This window comes from Hemiscyllium ocellatum, chromosome 2, assembly GCF_020745735.1.
Source record: "Hemiscyllium ocellatum isolate sHemOce1 chromosome 2, sHemOce1.pat.X.cur, whole genome shotgun sequence".
NCBI lineage: Eukaryota > Metazoa > Chordata > Chondrichthyes > Orectolobiformes > Hemiscylliidae > Hemiscyllium > Hemiscyllium ocellatum.
In genome coordinates this window covers 79,078,290-79,097,317 of record NC_083402.1, presented here as the reverse complement: position 1 = coordinate 79,097,317, position 19,028 = coordinate 79,078,290, and the positions used below count along the sequence as shown (strand labels likewise).

At 40.6% G+C, this 19,028-nt stretch overlaps 1 protein-coding gene across 2 annotated transcripts in view; it reads right to left on the bottom strand.

The window, feature by feature from the left end:
• mfsd3 (major facilitator superfamily domain containing 3) overlaps positions 1 to 19,028 on the bottom strand; it is a 145,737-nt gene that overhangs the window by 39,384 nt on the left and 87,325 nt on the right. For both annotated transcript variants that reach the window (XM_060844998.1, XM_060845006.1), the window contains exon 6: positions 3,642 to 3,751. In XM_060844998.1, coding sequence (XP_060700981.1) covers positions 3,642 to 3,751 — 110 coding nt within the window. The remainder of the gene's footprint in view (positions 1 to 3,641; positions 3,752 to 19,028) is intronic.

Here is a 19,028-nt window from a genome sequence, read left to right as displayed (position 1 = left end):
GTCCTTCTTCAGGAATGTATTCCTGAAGAAGGGCTTATGCCCGAAACGTCGATTCTCTGTCCCTTTGATGCTGCCTGACCTGCTGTACTTTTCCAGGAACACATTTTTAAGCTCTGATACTCCAGCATCTGCAGTCCTCACTTTCTCCTCCTTGAAAATTGCCTAGGTAAGCGGAGAGCATTCTATTACAGTCCTGACTTGGGCCTCATAAATGGCTCATCAATAGGATCTGGGGAGTCAGTCTTCTAGCTCCAAAATCCTTAACTGTAACAAGGTCCATATCCACATCTACTTGAGCTCAGTCAATAATATGTTAACAATTTATGTTAACAAATAGAAAGAATGGTACAAATTGCCACTTCAACCTCTGCCATTTTCAAAAAATGACTTGAATTCACCAAGTGAAGTCCCTTACTGGCCCATAAAGTCTTTAATGGCCTTATCTTCTTGCAAAGCTGAAAAAAAGCCTTGCTAATAACCACAGTTAGACTCTGTTAATCATAATTAACTATTGTCCAAAAACTGACATTGAGTCAAAATAGGAGACACTTGAACTGTTGTAAAAGGTGACTAAGGTCATGGAAGCAGGCTTTAAACATCATATCAAAGAAAGAAAGACAAAATGAGAGATGTTGTGTTAAGGGAGAAAATTCCGGAGCTGAAATCATAAACAGCTAAAGGCATAACCACCTATGATCAAGCAAAGCATGTGGAGGGTGCAAAGGAGGTCAGAATTGGAGCAATGTGTAGTTCTCGAGAGTTGCAGAGCTGGAGGAGGAACCAGAGAGAGGGAAGGATAACAACATGAAGAGATTTAAAGACAAGGGTAACAATTTTAAATCTGTGACGTCTGTCAATCGTGAGCCAATGTAAGCTAGAGAGCACGGGCTATTGGGTGAGACTTTAATATTGTTCTGCTTGGCATCAAATTGAATTTTTACAAACCATGAATCTTTGTGATCAAGCTCCTCCTTCCAATATGATCATAGCTAATCCCATTTCCTTTACTGTTCCCTACATCCTTTGCTTATTTCAGTCACCAAAAACCTGGCTTTCTTAGCCTTAAATATATTCAGTGATGAAATGTAGAAATCCAATGATCTACACAATTTATCTCAATCCAAAATGATCAAGCATTTACTTTGTTTATTCTTTCATGGGAATAGGGCATAGCGGGGAGGTCAGCAATTTACTACCCATCCCTAGTTGCCCATGAAGTGAATGGCATACTGGGCAGTTTCAAAGGGAATTTATGAGGCAAGTGCACTGCTATGTTTTTGGAGTCATGTTTCGACTCGACAGATAAGGACAACAAATTAGATGGGTTTTAACAAGTAATGACAATTGTCATGGTCACCATTTCTAAAATTGTTCTTTATTGACTGAACTAAAGTTGCATCAGCTGTTGTGGTGGAACTATTCTGAGGTTTGCCATCAAACTCCACTCCCCACCCCTTGCTTCTAGATTTCTCAGCTAAGGTAAAAAAAAACCCATTGAACCTTAAAACTGCATACTTAAAAAAGCAGGCAGGCACTGTAAACAATATTTGTACAATTAAGAAAAGTTAGCAACCATTGAATTCTTCTAACATCATTCTAGGTAATGCTAGATTACTTTGCCTTATTAAAAAAAAAACTGTCATTTTATGAAGCAGTACTCTGAATTAAACAGGCTGACATTATCACAAGAGTCTGCATATACCTACCTGGAAAGGCAACTCTTTCCTATAGAAATGCTTTACATGAAAACTGTGCATGCACATAGTATACATCAATTACTTGAACACAATCCTAGAATTTTAATGCATGTTTGCAAAGAATATCAACTAAGGTAACATTGCTGAAAATAAAAAGAAAGGAAAGACTAAATATTAGACAAAAGATGTGGCTGCATTTGGCAGTGGTTACAATTGTACATTGCGATGATGACAGTGTGAAAGATTGTGAAGCATTTGAACAATGTTTAATCGTGTACCCCCACACAATAGGGTTGCCACTGCCTTTTTTCAATGTAGGCAGTTGTAATGTATATAGCATTTTAGGTGTTTAAGGCCTAAAATCATCACCAAATCAAACATTGTACAACTTCCAATAGATTATTTTTAACAACATATTATAGTCATAGAGTCATAAGACACAGAAACAGGTCCTTTGGTCCAACTTATCAATGTTGAACTGACATCCCAATCTGACCCAGTCCCATTTGCCAGCATTTGGCCCATATCTCGCTAAACTCTTCCCTATTTATATACCCACCCAAATGTTATAATTGTAATTGTACCTGCCTCCATCAATTCCTCTGGCAGCTCGTTCTGTAAACACACCACCCTGTGCGTGAAAAAGTTTCCCCTCAGGTCTCTTTAAAATCTTCACCATCTGACCTTAAACCTATGCCCTCTAGTTTTAGACTCCCATACCCTAGGAAAAAGATCTTTGCTATTCACTCTATCCATGCCACCATGATTTTATAAACTTCTAAAAGGTCACCCTCAGCCAGCGATGCTCTGGAGTAAATAGAGCCACGCTATTCAGCCTCTCCTCATAACCCAAACCCTCCAGACCAGGCATCACCCTTGTAAACCTTTTCTGTACACTCTCAAGTTTAGCGACATCCTTCCAGTGGAAGGGCGACCAGAATTGTATGCAGTCTTCCAAACGTGGTATCACCAATATCCTGGACAGCCACAACATGACAGGCCAATTCCTGTGCTCAATGTTCTGACCAATGAAGGCAAGTGTGCAAAATGCCTTCTTCACCACCCTGTCTACCTACAATTCCACTTTCAAGGAACTATGTACCCATACCCCTTGGTCTCTTTGTTTGGCAACACTCCCCATGACCCTAACATTAAGTGTATAAAGTGTACAACTCAATTTGATCCAAGTTAAACTCCATCTGCCAGTTCTCAGCCCACCTGATCAAGGTCCTATTATACACTGAGATAATTTTCTTCACTCTCCACTACATCACTTATTTTGGTGTCATCTGCAAATTTACTAACCATGCCTCCGATATTCACATCCAAATCATTTATATAAATGACGAGAAGCAACAGATCCAACACCGATCCTTGTGGCACACCACTGGTCACAGCCCTCCAGTCTGTAAAGCAACCATCTGCTATCACCCCCTGTTTCCCACCTTCAAGCCAATTTTGTATCCGACTGTCCTGACCTTATTAGCCAGTCTACCGTGTGAAACCTTGTTAAATGCTTTGTTGATCTAATCTTGTGATCTAACCTGCTGAATACCATGCTGATGTGAGTCTTCATCAATCTTCCTTGTCACCTCTTCAAAAAACTCAATCAAGTTAGTGAGACGCGATTTCCCATGCACAAAGCCATGTTGGCTAAACCAAATCAGTCTTCGTCTTTCCAAATGCATGTAAATCCTGTCCCTCAGAATCCTCTCCAACAACTTACCCACTCCCTACAACAGAATAAATTGGCATTCATATTTATGATGGGAATAAAATGAACAATAAAAGTAATGTTATTTTCTAAATAGTGTGTCTCAAGACTGGATAGCATGATAAAAGTAACAAGAATGGTTTCCTCTAAATTTTGCATGGAGGATAACATAACTGATACTGAAATACAATATCAGGTTGGTAAAATAATGACTAATACACCAATTTTACCTGTATTCTTTCCTCAGCCTTCTGAGTGCACAGCATCATGATACTAAATGTCAATGTTGTTATCAATCCACCTAGAAAATGCTGTAAAATAATACTTAGCACAGCTGCACCTAGGACAAATAGAAAATAAATTGAAGTTGAAACTTTGTGACATTTTAGTGATAGGTTGCAACATTACACAAGGAAGAAGAATAAGAAACCTCTCTATTCTAACATGGAGAAAGCATAGTCCGGAATATTGCCTGCAAGAAAACACCTGCTTCCTCCTTGAGCAGAAACTCAAAAATATTCAAATCTAGTATTTATTCTGTTTACATTCCAAAGCAAAAATACCCCCAAGTTGCATTACAAAACCAGGAAGGAAGTCAGGAATTTATACAATTACATTTGATAATAAAAGTCTGATATATATTGTGCTACAGGGGTGCAGGGATTACATTTCAAAAAAATCGAAATGCCCAGCAGCAGCATTTCTGTCATGGCATTTAAAATGTAAATAATTGAAATTATCTTTACTTCTGATTAGAGAAATTGTCTGACAAACGTAGTCCGGTATTGATCATGGCAGCACACTGACCATTAGTCATTTTCAATGAATTACAAACATTAATAGTCTTCTTGATATTTTACTTTATTATCATATATTGCATAACTATTTTCCAGGTGTCAAGGACAGAGGCCTTTTTTTTGGAGTTTAGACTATTTTTAAGGGAAATAGTTTTGTCAAGGTTTTGGAGCAGCTCATTGATTAAGGTAACTCAATGAAATCACAGGTTAAGTCAAAATCAGAACGGAAAATGTAGATTGTAGGATTCATATTACAGCAATCTGTCATTACCAACAGCAAAATATATAAATGTACTTAATTGTATCGTACTTTGGAAATTACTAAACAGTTTGCATCAAATGTTATCAATCTAGAACAATGCATAATTTGAACAAAACATTGTCAATTAATTTACTTTGCTGGAAAATCCTACGCAAAGTAGAATTGGAAGGTGCATGAGGACCAGAATGACAAATAACGTGAAATAAAAATTCAAGATGCCACTTGGGAAATACTTCTGCAAACATTTTATTTTTGACTCCCTCCTCTATTGGCAGTATTTATTCATAGTGTTCATGGCATCAACTGCTCTCTAGGTAACACAAACAAATTTAAAATTTATGGATCAAAACTAGAAATTCAAGCAAACGTTTTTTTGGGCACATAGGGGGACAGGGAATCATCATGAATAGCACAAGAATCAGCCAATATTAGGCCTTTGACACTGAATCGATATGCTGTCAACAGCAAATAGCAATTCACAACTAGAATTAAGTGAAGGAAGAGTTAAAAATCACACAACACCAGGTTATAGTCCAACAGGTTTAATTGGAAGCACACTAGCTTTCGGAGCGACGCTCCTTCATCAGGTGTTCTCCGAACGCTAGTGTACTTCCAACTAAACTTATTGGACTATAACCTGGTGTTGTGTGATTTTTAACTTTGTACACTCCAGTCCAACACCAGCATCTCCAAATTGTGAAGGAAGAGAGTGGTGCAATTCAATAGAGGGGTGGTACGAGTAGTTCACTTGAAAGATGTATATGTGTATGGTCTGATCTAGTAGATACTCCTTCTAAGAATTATCTATTAGGTTGCAAGTGGAATTGTTTTAATGAGTGCATCCAACATTGGTTACTGTAAGGTGAACAAACTTGAGCAATACTGTCTCAAGCAGAGGCGAGGTCTCTTATTTCTGGTATGGACACCACTCACTGATTATTTGGACTTCACCAGCATAGTGATACTTCTGTCCCACGATGAGCATGTGCTCAATCATTGTTAGTTTCACTTTTTTTTTTGGGGGGGGGGGGGTGAAGTGGTGGGCAGTGAACAGGCTTGCATTTCATGGCCGAAATTCTCGGCAAACATTTACTTGAACTGAAGGCTGTATAAATTGTGTGTGTGTGTGTGTGTGTGTGTGTGTGTGTGTGTGTGTGTGTGTGTGTGTGTGTGTGTGTGTGTGTGTGTGTGTGTGTGCGCTCCCCCATAGGATATGAAGCTGTTTTCTATATATTTCTAAAAAAACATTTCTGGATGAGAAAGAACAAATAAGATATTATAATAAATTGAGAATTTTTTAAAAATCTATTATCAAATACAAACAAATAGGTCTCTTCACGACACAGAGCATTTATTTAATTTGAATTGAATAGAATAGAATAGCCTTTATTGAGTGCACTGAACCATTTGTTATGTTGCCTCTTGGCACCATCTTAGGTACAGGGTACCTAGAGGCACAGGCACTTTCGTTTGTGTTCTGTTTCGCTATAACTAAATCTGAAGTAAGAACAAAACAAATCTGGAATAGCTCAGCTGGTCAGGGAGCATCTGTAGAGAAAACTAGAGTTAAAAACTTGCTGTTGGAAGGTCATCAAATTAAAATGCTTAATCTGTTCCCACTCCTTGGATGTTGCCTGACCTGTTCAGATTTTCAGCATTTTCTGTTTTTAATTTATAAATGCAAATGCAGAGGCAGTTTACTTAGACTAATACATAGGTGTAGGTGGGTTGTCCTGTGAAGAAAGGTCTGACAGACTGGATTTGTATTCTCTGGGAGTATCGAAGAATAAGAGACAACTTCTATAACATGTGTGGTTCCTTCAGAAATGTGGCATCATACTAACATTCTAACAGTTCACTTGGAGTGTAGGAATGATAGAGGAATGCAAACATGCCCCTTTTTCACAGCAGACAGCTGCCTTATTCCAAAATGTAAGGATCCACAATCACAAATAGAGACTGTGACAGCTGCTGTCAAATGATGAATTCATAAGGTTAAGGAGCCAGGTGGATGGGGGTTAGGGTGCCATGGGATACTATGCTAGATGGGGAGGAGATAGTATACCAGGTAGGTAGGATACCAGGTAGAGTCTGGTAGTTGGGAGGTGGCACAGTGTTGGGAGAGTTGGATCAGGTTCAACAATGGGGTTGTAGGGTGCAAAGCGGTGTACGGGGAGTGTACAGTAGTGAAGAAAGGAGCTGTCACATCCTTGGAGTGTTGGGTCTGGGTTTAAGTGCTCTGGGGGAGATATAGTTGAGGTATATGCAAAAGAGTCATTTGAGTATTTACTCAGGGATTAAGATAACGTAGTTAACAGTCTAGCTTATCATAAGTAACTTTTTATTTGATTTAATCAGACCCCTCTGAATTCCCTAATTTTGATTGGAGGAATCCAGGTTTAGAGGAATTATCAGGATAATCTTCAATTTCTTCATTCTTCATTGTTATAGCTTTGTAGTCTGTAACAATGGGGCATTCTGTATTGTCCCCATGAGAAAGTCCCACCTACGTTGAAATAATTACAGTTCAACCAGCAGACACTCCGGGTCATTAGATCTTTAGGGATTTTGACAGGGCGGATGTGAAGTGGATATTCTCTCTTGTTTAACTCTATAGAGTCACTGTTTAAAAGCAAGGAATCACCAATTCAAGGCAGAGGTAAGGAGAAAATAAAAGAACTGTGGAGGTGGAGATCTGAAACTAAAACAGAAAGTGCTGGAGAAACTCAGCAGGTTTGGTAGCATCCATAGACAGAAAATCAGAGTTAACATTTCGAGTCCAGTGGCCCTTCATCAGGTGAGGAGAACATTTTTCTAACGAGGGTCATGAGTCTTTGGAACGTTCTTCCTTAAATCAGTGGAAGCAGAGTTGCTGAATATTTTTAAGGCAGAGATAGATAAATTCTTGACAAGCAAGGGAGTGAAAGGTTTACTGAGATAGGCAGGAATATGGAGTAATCAAACCAAGCACAATCTTATTGGAAGACACATCAGACTTGAGAGGCTGAGTGGCCTACACCTGCTCCTAATTTGTTTACTTGTACGCTTGGATAATATTTCGTACTTTGACTATGTAATTGCCTCTTTTAACCAGTTTGAAATTCATGCAAATTCTTCAAAAGGTTTTATGAAAAGCATCAAGGTATCAGTTTCTCGTAAAATCAAATAAAATATCGCCACAAAGCTCATACATGTTACAAGTTGATCCCTGGAGTCTGGTTGAAGTTAGCTATTCTCAGCTAGATTCCCAGGAGAGGTATTACTCTTGGCTGCTGTGCAGTTCTGTAATAAAGCAGTGAAATGGCAAGGGATATCATTTCAATGACATCTATGACACTTATTGCAGGCTGCTGTAGAAGGCAAGGGAGGAGGTTGCAGGAGCTCTGACATTAATTGGGGTGTAACATTAATTGGGCTCTTACAGATGGGGTGGCAGAGGTCTAACTTTACTAGTCAGCTAACCATGTGGAACCTTGTCAAACGGCTTGCTAAAGTACATATAAACAACATTGACCGCTCTACCCTCATCTATCTTCTTGGTAATGTCCGCAAAAAACTCAATCAAGTTTGTCAGACATGATTTCCCATGCATAAAACCATGTAGACTATTCATAATCAGCACTTGCCTCTCCAAATGCATGTCGATTCTGTTTCTCAGAATGCCCTCCAACAACTTTCTCATACTCAAGGAATATTCAACCTTACTGACACTATCTCAGATACCACCATCGTTATCTCTGGATATATCCTGTCCCATCAGTAGGTCATGCCCTATAAAGGTGGTTGCATAGTGCTATACAGTCAGGAGGGAATTGCCCTGGGCGTCCTCAACATTGACTCCAGACACTATGAAGCCTTGTGACACCAGCTCAAACAGGATTACCACATACTGTCCTCACTCAACTGATGACTCAATGCTCCACCATCTTGAACAACACTGAGGGTGGCAAGTGTGCAAATTGTACTCTGGTTGGGAGATTTAAATAACAATCAGCAGTAGTATTACTGGTCCAGTTGGTCGAGTCCTAAAGGACATAACTGCAAGACTGAGTGCATGGCAGATGGTGAGAAAATGAACAAGAAGAAAAGTCACACTTGACTCCACCCTTACCAATGCATCTGAGTAACTGTATCAATAAGAGTGATCATTGCACTGTCCTTGTGGAGACAAAGTCCTCCTTCACATTAATACATTGTGTTGTGTAGCACTTTTACATGCTAAATGGGACAGATATTGAAGAGATCTAGCAACTGAAGACTGGACATCCAAGAGGTGCTGTGGGGCATCAACAACAGCAGAATTATACTCCAGCACAATCTCATGGTCCAGCATATCGCCAACTCAACCATTACCATCAAGCAAGAGAACCAACCCTGGTTCAATGGAAAGTACAGTAGGGCATCCCAGGAGCAACATCAGGCATATCTGAAGATGAGGTGTCAACCTAGTACAGCTATGAAGCAGGACTACTCGCATGCCAATCAGCATAAGCAGTAAGTGACAGACAGAGCTAAGCGATCCCACAGCTAATGGATCAGATCCAAGCTCTGCACTCCTGCCACAACCAGCATGAATGGTGGTGGACAATTAAGCGACTCACTGGAGGAGGAAGCTGCACAAAAGTCCTCACCTTCAATGATGGAAGAGCCCAACGCATCAGTGCAAAAGATCAGGATTAATCATTTGCAGCAATCTTCAGCCAGTAGTGCCAAGTGGATTGATCCATCCGGACCTCACCCAGAGGTCCGCAGCATTACAGATGATAATCCTCAGCCAATTTGATTCACTCCATGTGATATCAAGAAATGATCAGAGATACCTGATATTACAAAGGCTATGGGCTCTGACAACATTTCGGCAATAGTACCGAAGATTTGTTCTCCAGAACTTTCACATCCCTACCAAGCAATTCCTGTACAGCTACAACATTTGCATCTGTCTGACAATGTGGAACATTGCCCTGGTATGTCTTATACATAAACAGCAGGAACAAATCCAACCTGGCCAATTTCTACCCAATCAGTCTTTTCTCGATCATCAGTAAAGTGCTGGAAGGTGTCATCAAGAGCGCTATCAAGCAACACCTGCTGAGCAATAATTTGCTCAATGATGCTCAATTTGGGATCTATCAGGCCCGATCAGTCTTGACCTCATTGTAGCATTTGTTCAAACATGGGCAAAACAGCTCATTCGAGATGTAAGTTGAGAGTGACAGCCCTTGACATAAAGATCGCATTTGACTGAATGTGACATCAAGGAGCCCAAGCAAACTGGAATGAATGGGGATCAAGGAGAAAGCACTCCGCTGGTTGGAGTCATACCTGTATATAGAAGATGGCAGTGGTTATTGCAGGTCAGTTATCTCAGCTCCAGGACATCTTTGCAGGAGTTCCTCAGGATAATGTCCTAGGCCCAACCATCTTCAGCTGCTTCATCAATGACGTTTTCTCCCACATAAGGTCATCGATGATTGTATGATGATCAGCGCCATTTTCAATTCTTCACATATTGAAGCAGTCCATTGTTCGATTGCATCAAGACTTGGGCAACATTCAGGTTTGGACTGAAAAGGGGGAAGTAACATTTGTGCCACAAATCTCCAATGAGAGATAATCTAATCACAGCTCCTTGCCATTCAATGGCATCAAGATCACTAAACACCCCACTATCAACATCCTACAGGATTACTATTCACCACTAACAGAATGGGATTCATATTAATCCAGTGGCTGCAAGGGTAGGTCAGAGGTTAAGAATCCTGCAGTGGGTAACTCATCTCATGACTCCTCAAAGTCTATCCACCATCTACAATGCACAAGTAAGAGGTGCGATGGAATACTTCCCACTTAACTGGATGATGCCACTCCAACAAAGCTCAAGGAAGCTTGACACATTGAGAACAAAGCAACCACTTGCTTGGCATTATATCCACAAGCATCCACACTCTCCACCACCTATGTTCAGTAGCAGCAATGTTTACCACCTAAAAGATCCATTGCAGAAATTCACCAAGAAACCTTCGGTAGCACCTTCCAAATTCACCATTGTTTCATTTAGAAGGATAAGGAGTAGCAGATACATAAGAACAGCACCACCTGCAAGTTTCCCTTCAAGCCATTCACCATCCGACTTGGAATTTATTGTCATTCCTTCAGTGTTGCTGGATCAAATCCTGGAACTCTCTTTTGACCAGCCTTGTGGGTCTACCTAGGGCACATGGATTGCAGCTGCTCAAGAACACCATCTTCTCAAGGGCAACTAGTCATGGGCAAAAAATGTCAGCCCAGCCAAAGACGCCCGCTTCCCACAACTGAATAACACTTTTAAAAATGATCGGGGAGGTTAATGGAGCAGCTTAATTCAGTGCTGCAGAAATACAAAATGCACATCCGCAACAAGCACTTGAAGTTAACAAAGATTCTTAAAATTCCTAAGAAAAATGGCAGCCAGTCCTTTTTTTAGCTTCAGTTTTATTAATGGGTAAAGTTACATATGGGCATTTCTTGACCAATATCCCCCATAATGTGGGGCTGGTTTTTGCAGTAACCTGTCAGTGCTGACCATCATGGGAAATACATCAGGGTCTATTTATGCTATGTGACCTCCATCCCCAACTGTTGCTGGTGACTTAAATGATGGACCACATAAAACTCAAAATAATTTGTGTTTCTATTCCAATTTTGATTAGTTCCATTTCACAGTGACCGTTTAAACCATCAGGTCAGTAGTCAAAAAAAAGTCTGTATTTCTGGGTGGTGAGCTCTTAAATGGAAATTGCAATCAGAAATGAGGTCCAAATTCCTAAGTTGAGGGAGGAATGGAAAATATACAATATCTACAATTTGGGGTGAAGATTTTTCTTCCATTAACAGTCAATTGACCTAGGATGTTGAAGAGGAGAGGACAAGGTTTCTCCTTGTGTCTTCTATCTGATGGATGTGACTAAACTGTTAATATTAGGCTGATGTAAGTCCATCAGTAAAAGCAATATTTAGAAGAAATTTATATCTGTCTTGATGGTTACTCCAATTCCAGAAGACTTCTACAAGTGTAAGTGGTTTCAGTTATTCAACAACTAGTGGATTACTTACCCCCTTAACAATGGGGCTTTATCTACAGGCACTGACTCTTGAGACTTAACTTTTATAGCCCACTGGGGCCAAAATCAAAGGGTCCAAAGGCTAGTCCTGCCAGTCAGTGTTCCAGTTCACTGGCTGCACCCTGTTTCCATGAGCTACTTGTTTGAGGTTGGAATGTTCTAGGAGGGACTGAGTGGATAGGGTTAAGAGGCAGATAGCCAATCCAGCTGATTAACAGTCTTATAAGGCCATTAAAAGAAATAGACCAACTGGGATTTTTCAATTTTCCTACAGGTTCCCACATATGGTGGAGGCCAGTTCAGAAGCATCCCTAGGCAGCAGAATGGGAGCGGGGAGTTGGGCGGGGGAGGGGGACTAGAACACCCCCTCCCCCCTGCAGGAGGGCAAGCTAACCTGTACAGAGGCCCTCCTCCTTCTTCCAACATAGTGGACCCAGCTGCAATACATATTTTTAGGATGTTATTAGACAACTCAATAGAGGAGTCAGGAAATAAGGTTAGAATTGCTTATTTCACGGGAAGAGGGTATGCAGGGATAGCCAATTTTATGACTGTGAAATATAAATCTAAACACTGGTGTGTTATCAACAGCTTCAAGCTTCGTAGAAATAATTCCAACAGACATATTAAAATTCCTACACTTCTCTATCGAGGTCTCTTACATGGTCTGCTATTTTCTCACAGTCTTTCATAGACATTGTTTGTATTTCACCCAAGGCCAACATTATCCTGTTGACAGTGTGACTCCTAAGCTTCTAGCCTTGACTGTCCATATATCGTCCAAGGAGGAGAGTCGACATTTCGAGCATAAGCCCTTCATCAGGAATGCTTATGCCCGAAATGTCGACTCTCCTGCTCCTCGGATGCTGTCTGACCTGCTGTGCTTTTCCAGTGCTACACTTTTTGACTCTGATCTCCAGCTTCTGCAGTCCTCACTTTCTCCAATCTTTTGTACATCTGTAGTTCTTTCTTGCTTTTCTAGTTTTGTTATTATGGACGATACGACTAAAGCTTTAACCTTAACCTAACATAATCCTTTCAAGTCTAAATTTTAAAAAGATTCTTAAAGGGCGCCTTCATCTTGAAGTACCCTCTCTGTTACTTGCTTTCAAGGCTCTGCTTGACCCCAGGTTTTGAAAGTAGACGGCAAGACTGACTCAAGCTCACATTGGGTCACCCGAGGGATCTGCTCCTGACCTGCTTTCTACATGGTCCAGAATTCTGACCCACATTACAGTTTGATGTGGGGCTCAGAAGCTGTAAGGTAAACCTTGCCCTTATATTCCAGAATCTCAGAGGTGAGGTCACCATTGGGACAGTGAAGAGGGGGACAGGTAGCACTCCAGTTTCAGTTAAAAGCACCGAAAGCATAGGATTAGATGGATTCTTTTTTTTACATTTAAAAAAAACAGAATTCTGTATTTCTTTTTTACATTCTACTACATCCGATTCAAAAATCAAATGGAGCAAATGGAAGTACACAAACTCTTAGCTATAAGCCATATTTTCATTAATATTTCAACCATCCCATCTCCTCTGAGCACATTCACCTCCTCTATGCTACATAGAATTAGAATTTTTAAAACTTGTCAAAATTTTGACAGTTGCTTAAAGGGTGTCACATCTCTGTTGACAAAGCTATTGAAATAAATAGCACATCTATTGCCAGTCATGACATGAAAGATCAAACCATTTTGTGATCTTGTTTTATCATCCATGGCATCAACTTTGATGCATTGTGTGACCTATTGGAGTTATCGGCAAATAAGAGCAGTGTCTCATATTCTTACATTCTGTCCTTTTCTCAAGTCAAATTCTAACCCTTTCTTTCTTTCTTTGATATTTATATTTCAAAGTCTTTCCTCAGCCACTTTATTTGCAAAAATGAGTAGATTAAAGAAACCTTTCAACCAGACAGCAAACAAGTGAAAACAACATAAGAAGTCGCAGGAATTAAAAACTATTTACAAAGAGAAAGGACATGTGCAATATAGGTCATGTTTTTTGGTCAAGGTTCCTCAGCGGTATGTCACCAAAGAATAATTCGAATTAGGAATGCAAAGCAGGATTTTTGTTTAATTAATGGTATCCTTTGGAAAAACATTAAATGCATCAAATCCTTTTCCTGTCACTAACAGGTTTCCATACCTCGTTCATACAATTGTATTTACTGCAAACCTAACCATTCTCACTCCCCTAGAAGAGGGCAGCCAATGACTGGAGCAGAGTCATTGGTTGAAGTGAAGTTGGGGGAAGGCTTCGGAGTGATGAGATTCTAAGGACACAAATTTATAATTCCTGAAAACCATGCGGAAGGGGCTTAAGGTGGGGGCTCATGAATATATTGGAAACTGGGGAGACAGTTGGAAAGATAGTACTATTGGCTTTATATTTTTGAGGCTTGTGAAAATCTGAGAGGAGTCAGGATCTGGATGGGATTCCAAGATTCTTGAATCCCATCCAGATCCTGGCACTCTCAGGAAAGTGGGTAGACTTAAAAAAAAGGTTTGCTCGCAGAGCTGGAAGGTTTGTTTTCAGACATTTCGTCACCATACTAGGTAACATCTTCAGTGAGCTTCGGGATGAAGCTTCTGAAAATGAATCTTCCAGCTCAGCAAGTAAACCTGCATCAGGAACCTCAAGCTGAGCTACAAATCTTCTCAAAACTCACTAAGACTTAAAAAAAAAACTTCTTATGGTGACACGTAAGCAGCCACCTGCGAAAATGTGAATAAATGTTGTAAATAACTGATTGTCCTTTTTTTAACATGATGCTCCAGCTGCATTAATGCATTACCTGTGGGTGAACTGGGGCTATGTTAATGCTGTTGTGGGATCTGTGTTCTTGTGGCTCCCTCTGCATGACATTATTTGTGAATCTAGATTGCGCATAGCAGACATGGTCCTTGTGTTCTTCAGAAGGAGAGAATACAAGGAGGGTAACAAAAGCCAAGATGTTGTTAAGCAGGAGATGCAGGAATCTTCTCACCATAAGAGATTCCCTGGTCTCCCAGGCATCTAGACTGGCACACACACCTGGCAAGCGTGACTCACCCTCATCCTTATCATAGTTGACATGAGAGGTAAGAACTACCTCTGTCAAATAGTCCTCTCCCAAGGCTTCTCCTCTCTGCATGGCTAGGCTGGGTAATGCACAGCATAGTGGAACCATAAATGACTTTCTCCCAGTTCCATATTGCAGAGCACCATCTGATCAGTCCAGACATCAAAATCTGTTGAGGGTCTTGGTGGTTTTTGTTGAACTCCTCACATGTTTGTAGTTCTGTACCAGTGTCATAAACCACCTCTTCAGAGATTATTCTCTGTCCCAAGAAGCTAACCAACTAAACATTATGGGTATTGAGGCTGCTGCTTGGATAGTGTATGCTCTTTGAAGGATCGGTGCAGACACAATGGGCCAAATGGCCTCTTTCTGCACTGTAGGGATTCTATGATTCTATAACCTAAGCCTAAGGCAGACTGAAAATTGACTGCCAGTGCCTCTGCAATTTACAATCTCATTTCTCACAATATGTTTAATTGCAACTCAATCAGGCCTAGTGCCTTATCCACTCTAAGTATATTCAGACTATTTAATACCTCTCCTTATTGATTAATCAGTGTACGAACGACCTCAGTTTTCTCTATGATGTGGAGATGCTGGTGTTGGACTGGAGACAGAAGTCACACAACACCAGGTTACAGTCCAACTTGTTTATCTGAAATCTCCAGCTTTTGCAGCGCTGTTCCTTTGTTAGGTCACCTGTGCTTGTGATTTCAAATAAGCCTGTTGGACTATAACCTGGTGTTGTGTGACTTCTCAGGTGCAAGCCTTCTTCAGGACCCTGAAGAAGGGTTACACCTAAACGTCAACTTCTCCACCTTCTAATGCTGCCTGGCTTGATGTGCTGTTCCAGCCTTCTGCCTGTTTATTTTGGATTCCAGCATCTGCAGTTTTTTTGACTCTATTCAAGTCATGCAACCGCTGACAATTTTTTCTATGGCATTGTGTATGTAGCATCATATTCCTTGATAATGACAGATTGAAAATATTCATTTATTATGTCAGCCACACATCTGTATCTCGATATGTAAATCTCCTTTTTGGTTCCTTATCAACTCTTGTCCTTTTACCACCCATTTATTATGAATATGCCAATAGAAGACTTTGGGATTCCCTTCCTCATTTGGTTGCCACCCTCGAGGCACATTCCCTTAATTCTAATTTGTTTGTAGACCTCACCTCTGAACTTTCCATAATAATGTGATTCTCAGTTTATTTTCTGCTTGGCATTTGCCTGAAGCACAATTAATGTTTTTCTCTTTATAATGGTCGTGGTCCTCTACGAATCAACCTCTGATTTCGTAAACTGTCCTATTTTTCACAATCGTCATCTTCCTCATGTCCTTCTTCGGTTTAAATATCACAACCCATTTTCTCATCGTGCCTGTTCCTTAACACCTTGAAATCTTCTATATTAAAAATAGTGCCTGCTTCACCAATAGTCCTTAAAATGTATTGCTTGTTGAGTATTAAGTATCACAGGGACAGCAGTGGGCAATTTTCTTCTAGAATTCTGGAAATATCAATCACTAACCAGTTTTAGTAGGTCTAGAGGAAGAAATAATGTTGTTTAGTGGAGCTAAGACTGATTTGGCCCAACTCCCCATAGCCTTTCCTAACCAGATAAGCTAAGATCAAACATAATTCCTGAACTTTATGTAAAACTTTATGCTTCACTGCATTTCTGCACTCCCCTCTGAGAGAAGACAATGGTGTAGGCTATGTCACTGGGTCATAATCTAGCAACCCAGGCTTTGGTTCTGGGGACATGAGTTGAAATCCTTCTATGACAGTGGTCCTAGATGGTGAAATCCAAATTCAATAAAAATCTCGAATAAAAAAACAGTCTCGTTGTGATCATTTTGTCAAAATCTATCTGGTTCACTAATGTCCTACAGTGAAGAAAACCCTGGTATCCTTACCTGATCTGATATGGTCTACAAGTGACTCCAGAACCATAGCAATGTGGTTGACCCTTAATCATGCTCTGAAATGGTCTGCGGAGCCGATCGGTTCAACGGTAACCAGGGCTGGACAACAAATGCTAGCCTTGCCAGTGCTGACCACATCTCATACAATAACTTGCTTTTCTATTCAATATTGTTGCTACATATATTTGCTGGAAAGTTGGCTTCATGGCATAGAAATTCTCTACTGCTGTATCCACATAACAGGCCACAATAGGCACTGCAAGGGCCAATGAGTCCATGCCAGAACAGCACTGCCTACAATCTTCTTCCGAGAGTCTCTTTCAGTCGACATGTATCACTGGTCCTTAAAGGGACCATTGGAGACCATCACAAAAAAAGTGTTTTTCTTTAAAGATAATAATGCAATAATGAACCTGGAAGAAGCAATGCTAGCTTGAGTTTCACCTGGTAGATAAGGAGATCAGAACTGTGATGCAGAGGAAGTCTTTCTTCACAAGATGGGGGAGAAAGTGTAGCAGGGCTCAATTATTTCCATAGATAAATAAAAGCAGAAATCTGTCCCTGTGATAATTAATACTCAACAAGCAATACATTGGTGAAGCAAAAATGTCAGTTGAGTTTGACTTCAAAAAGTATTTAAATTGGGTGCATGCTTTGAGACCTTTACTTGATAGAACAGCACATTCGTAAAATTATCATAATACATTTCCAATATCCACAATTAATCTATTTCCTTATACACACCATGCCGACAAGATATTCCAACCCAATCTAGTCCCACCTGCCAGCACCTGGCCCATATCCCTCCAAACCCTTCCTATTCACATACCCATCCAAATGCCTTTTAAATGTTGCAATTGTACTCGCCTCCATCACTTCATCTGGCAGCTCATTCCATTTGCATACCACCCTCTGCGTGGAAAGAGTTGCCCCTTAGATCTCTTTTATATGTTTCACTTCTCACCCTAAACCTATGCCCTCTAGATCTGGACTCCTCCACACTAGGGAAAAGACTTTGTCTATTTATCCTATCCATGCCCTTCAGGATTTTATACTCCTCTATAAGGTCACCCCTCAGCCTCTGACGCTCCAGGGAAAACAGCCCTAGCCTATTCAATCTCTCCCTATAGCTCAAATCCTCCAACCCTGGCAACATCCATGTAAATCTTTTCTGAACTCTTTCAAGTTTCACAACATCTTTCCGATAGGAAGGAGACCAGAATTGCACACAATATTACAAAAGTGGCCTAACCAACATTCTGAACCACTGCAACACGATCTCTCAACCCCTGTACTCAAAACTCTGACCAATAAAGGAAAGCATACCAAATGCCTTCTCTGCTATCTTGTCTACCTGTGACTCCATTTTCAAGGAGCTATGAACCTGCACTCCAAGGTCTCTTTGTTCAGCAACACTTCCTAGGACCTTACCATTAAGTCTATAAGTCCTGCCAAGATCTGTTTTCCCAAAATACTACACCCCACATTTATCTAAATTAAAGTCCATCTGCCACTCCTTGGCCCATTGGCCCATCTGATCAAGATCCTGTTGTAATCTGACGTAACCTTCTTTGCTGTCCACTATACCTCCAATTTTGGTGTCATCTGCAAACTTACAAATGATACCTCTAAAGCTCACATCAAAATCATTTATATAAACGATGAAAAGCAGTGGATCCAGCACAAATCCTGTGGCACTTCACTGGTCATCGGCCTCCAATAAGAAAAACAACCCTCTACCACTACCCTCTATCTTCTACCTTTGAGCCAGTTTTGTATCCAAATGGCTAGTTCTCCCTGTCTTACATGAGATCTAACCTTGCTAACCAGTCTCCCATAGGGAACCTTGTCGAACGCCTTACTGAAATCCATATAGCTCATGTCTGCCGCTCTGCCCTCATCAATCCTCTTTGTTACTTCTTCAAGAAACTCAATCAAGTTTGAGAGACATGATTTCCCACGCACAAAGCCATGTTGACTATCCCTAATCAGTCTTTGCCTTTCCAAATACACGTACATCCTGTCCCTCATAATTCCCTTCAACAACTTGCTCACCACCGATGTCAGGCTCACTGGTCTATAGTTCCCTGGCTTGGCTTTACCACCCTTCGTGAACAGTGGCACCACATTAGCCAACCTCCAGTCTTCCATCACGTCAACTGTGACTATTGACGATACAAATATCTCAGCAAGGGCACGAGCAATCATTTCCCTAGCTTCCCACAGAGCTCTAGGGTCCACCTGATCAGGTCCTGGGGATTTATCCACTTTTATGCATTTCAATAAATTCTGCACTTCCTCCTCTGTAATATGGACATTTTTCAAGATGTTACCCTACATTTTATATCTTCCATGTCCTTTTCCACAGTAAACACTGATGCAAAATAGTTGTTTAATATAACCCCATCTCCTGCTGCTCCACACAAAGGCTGCCTTGCTGATCTCTGAGGCGCCCTATTCTCT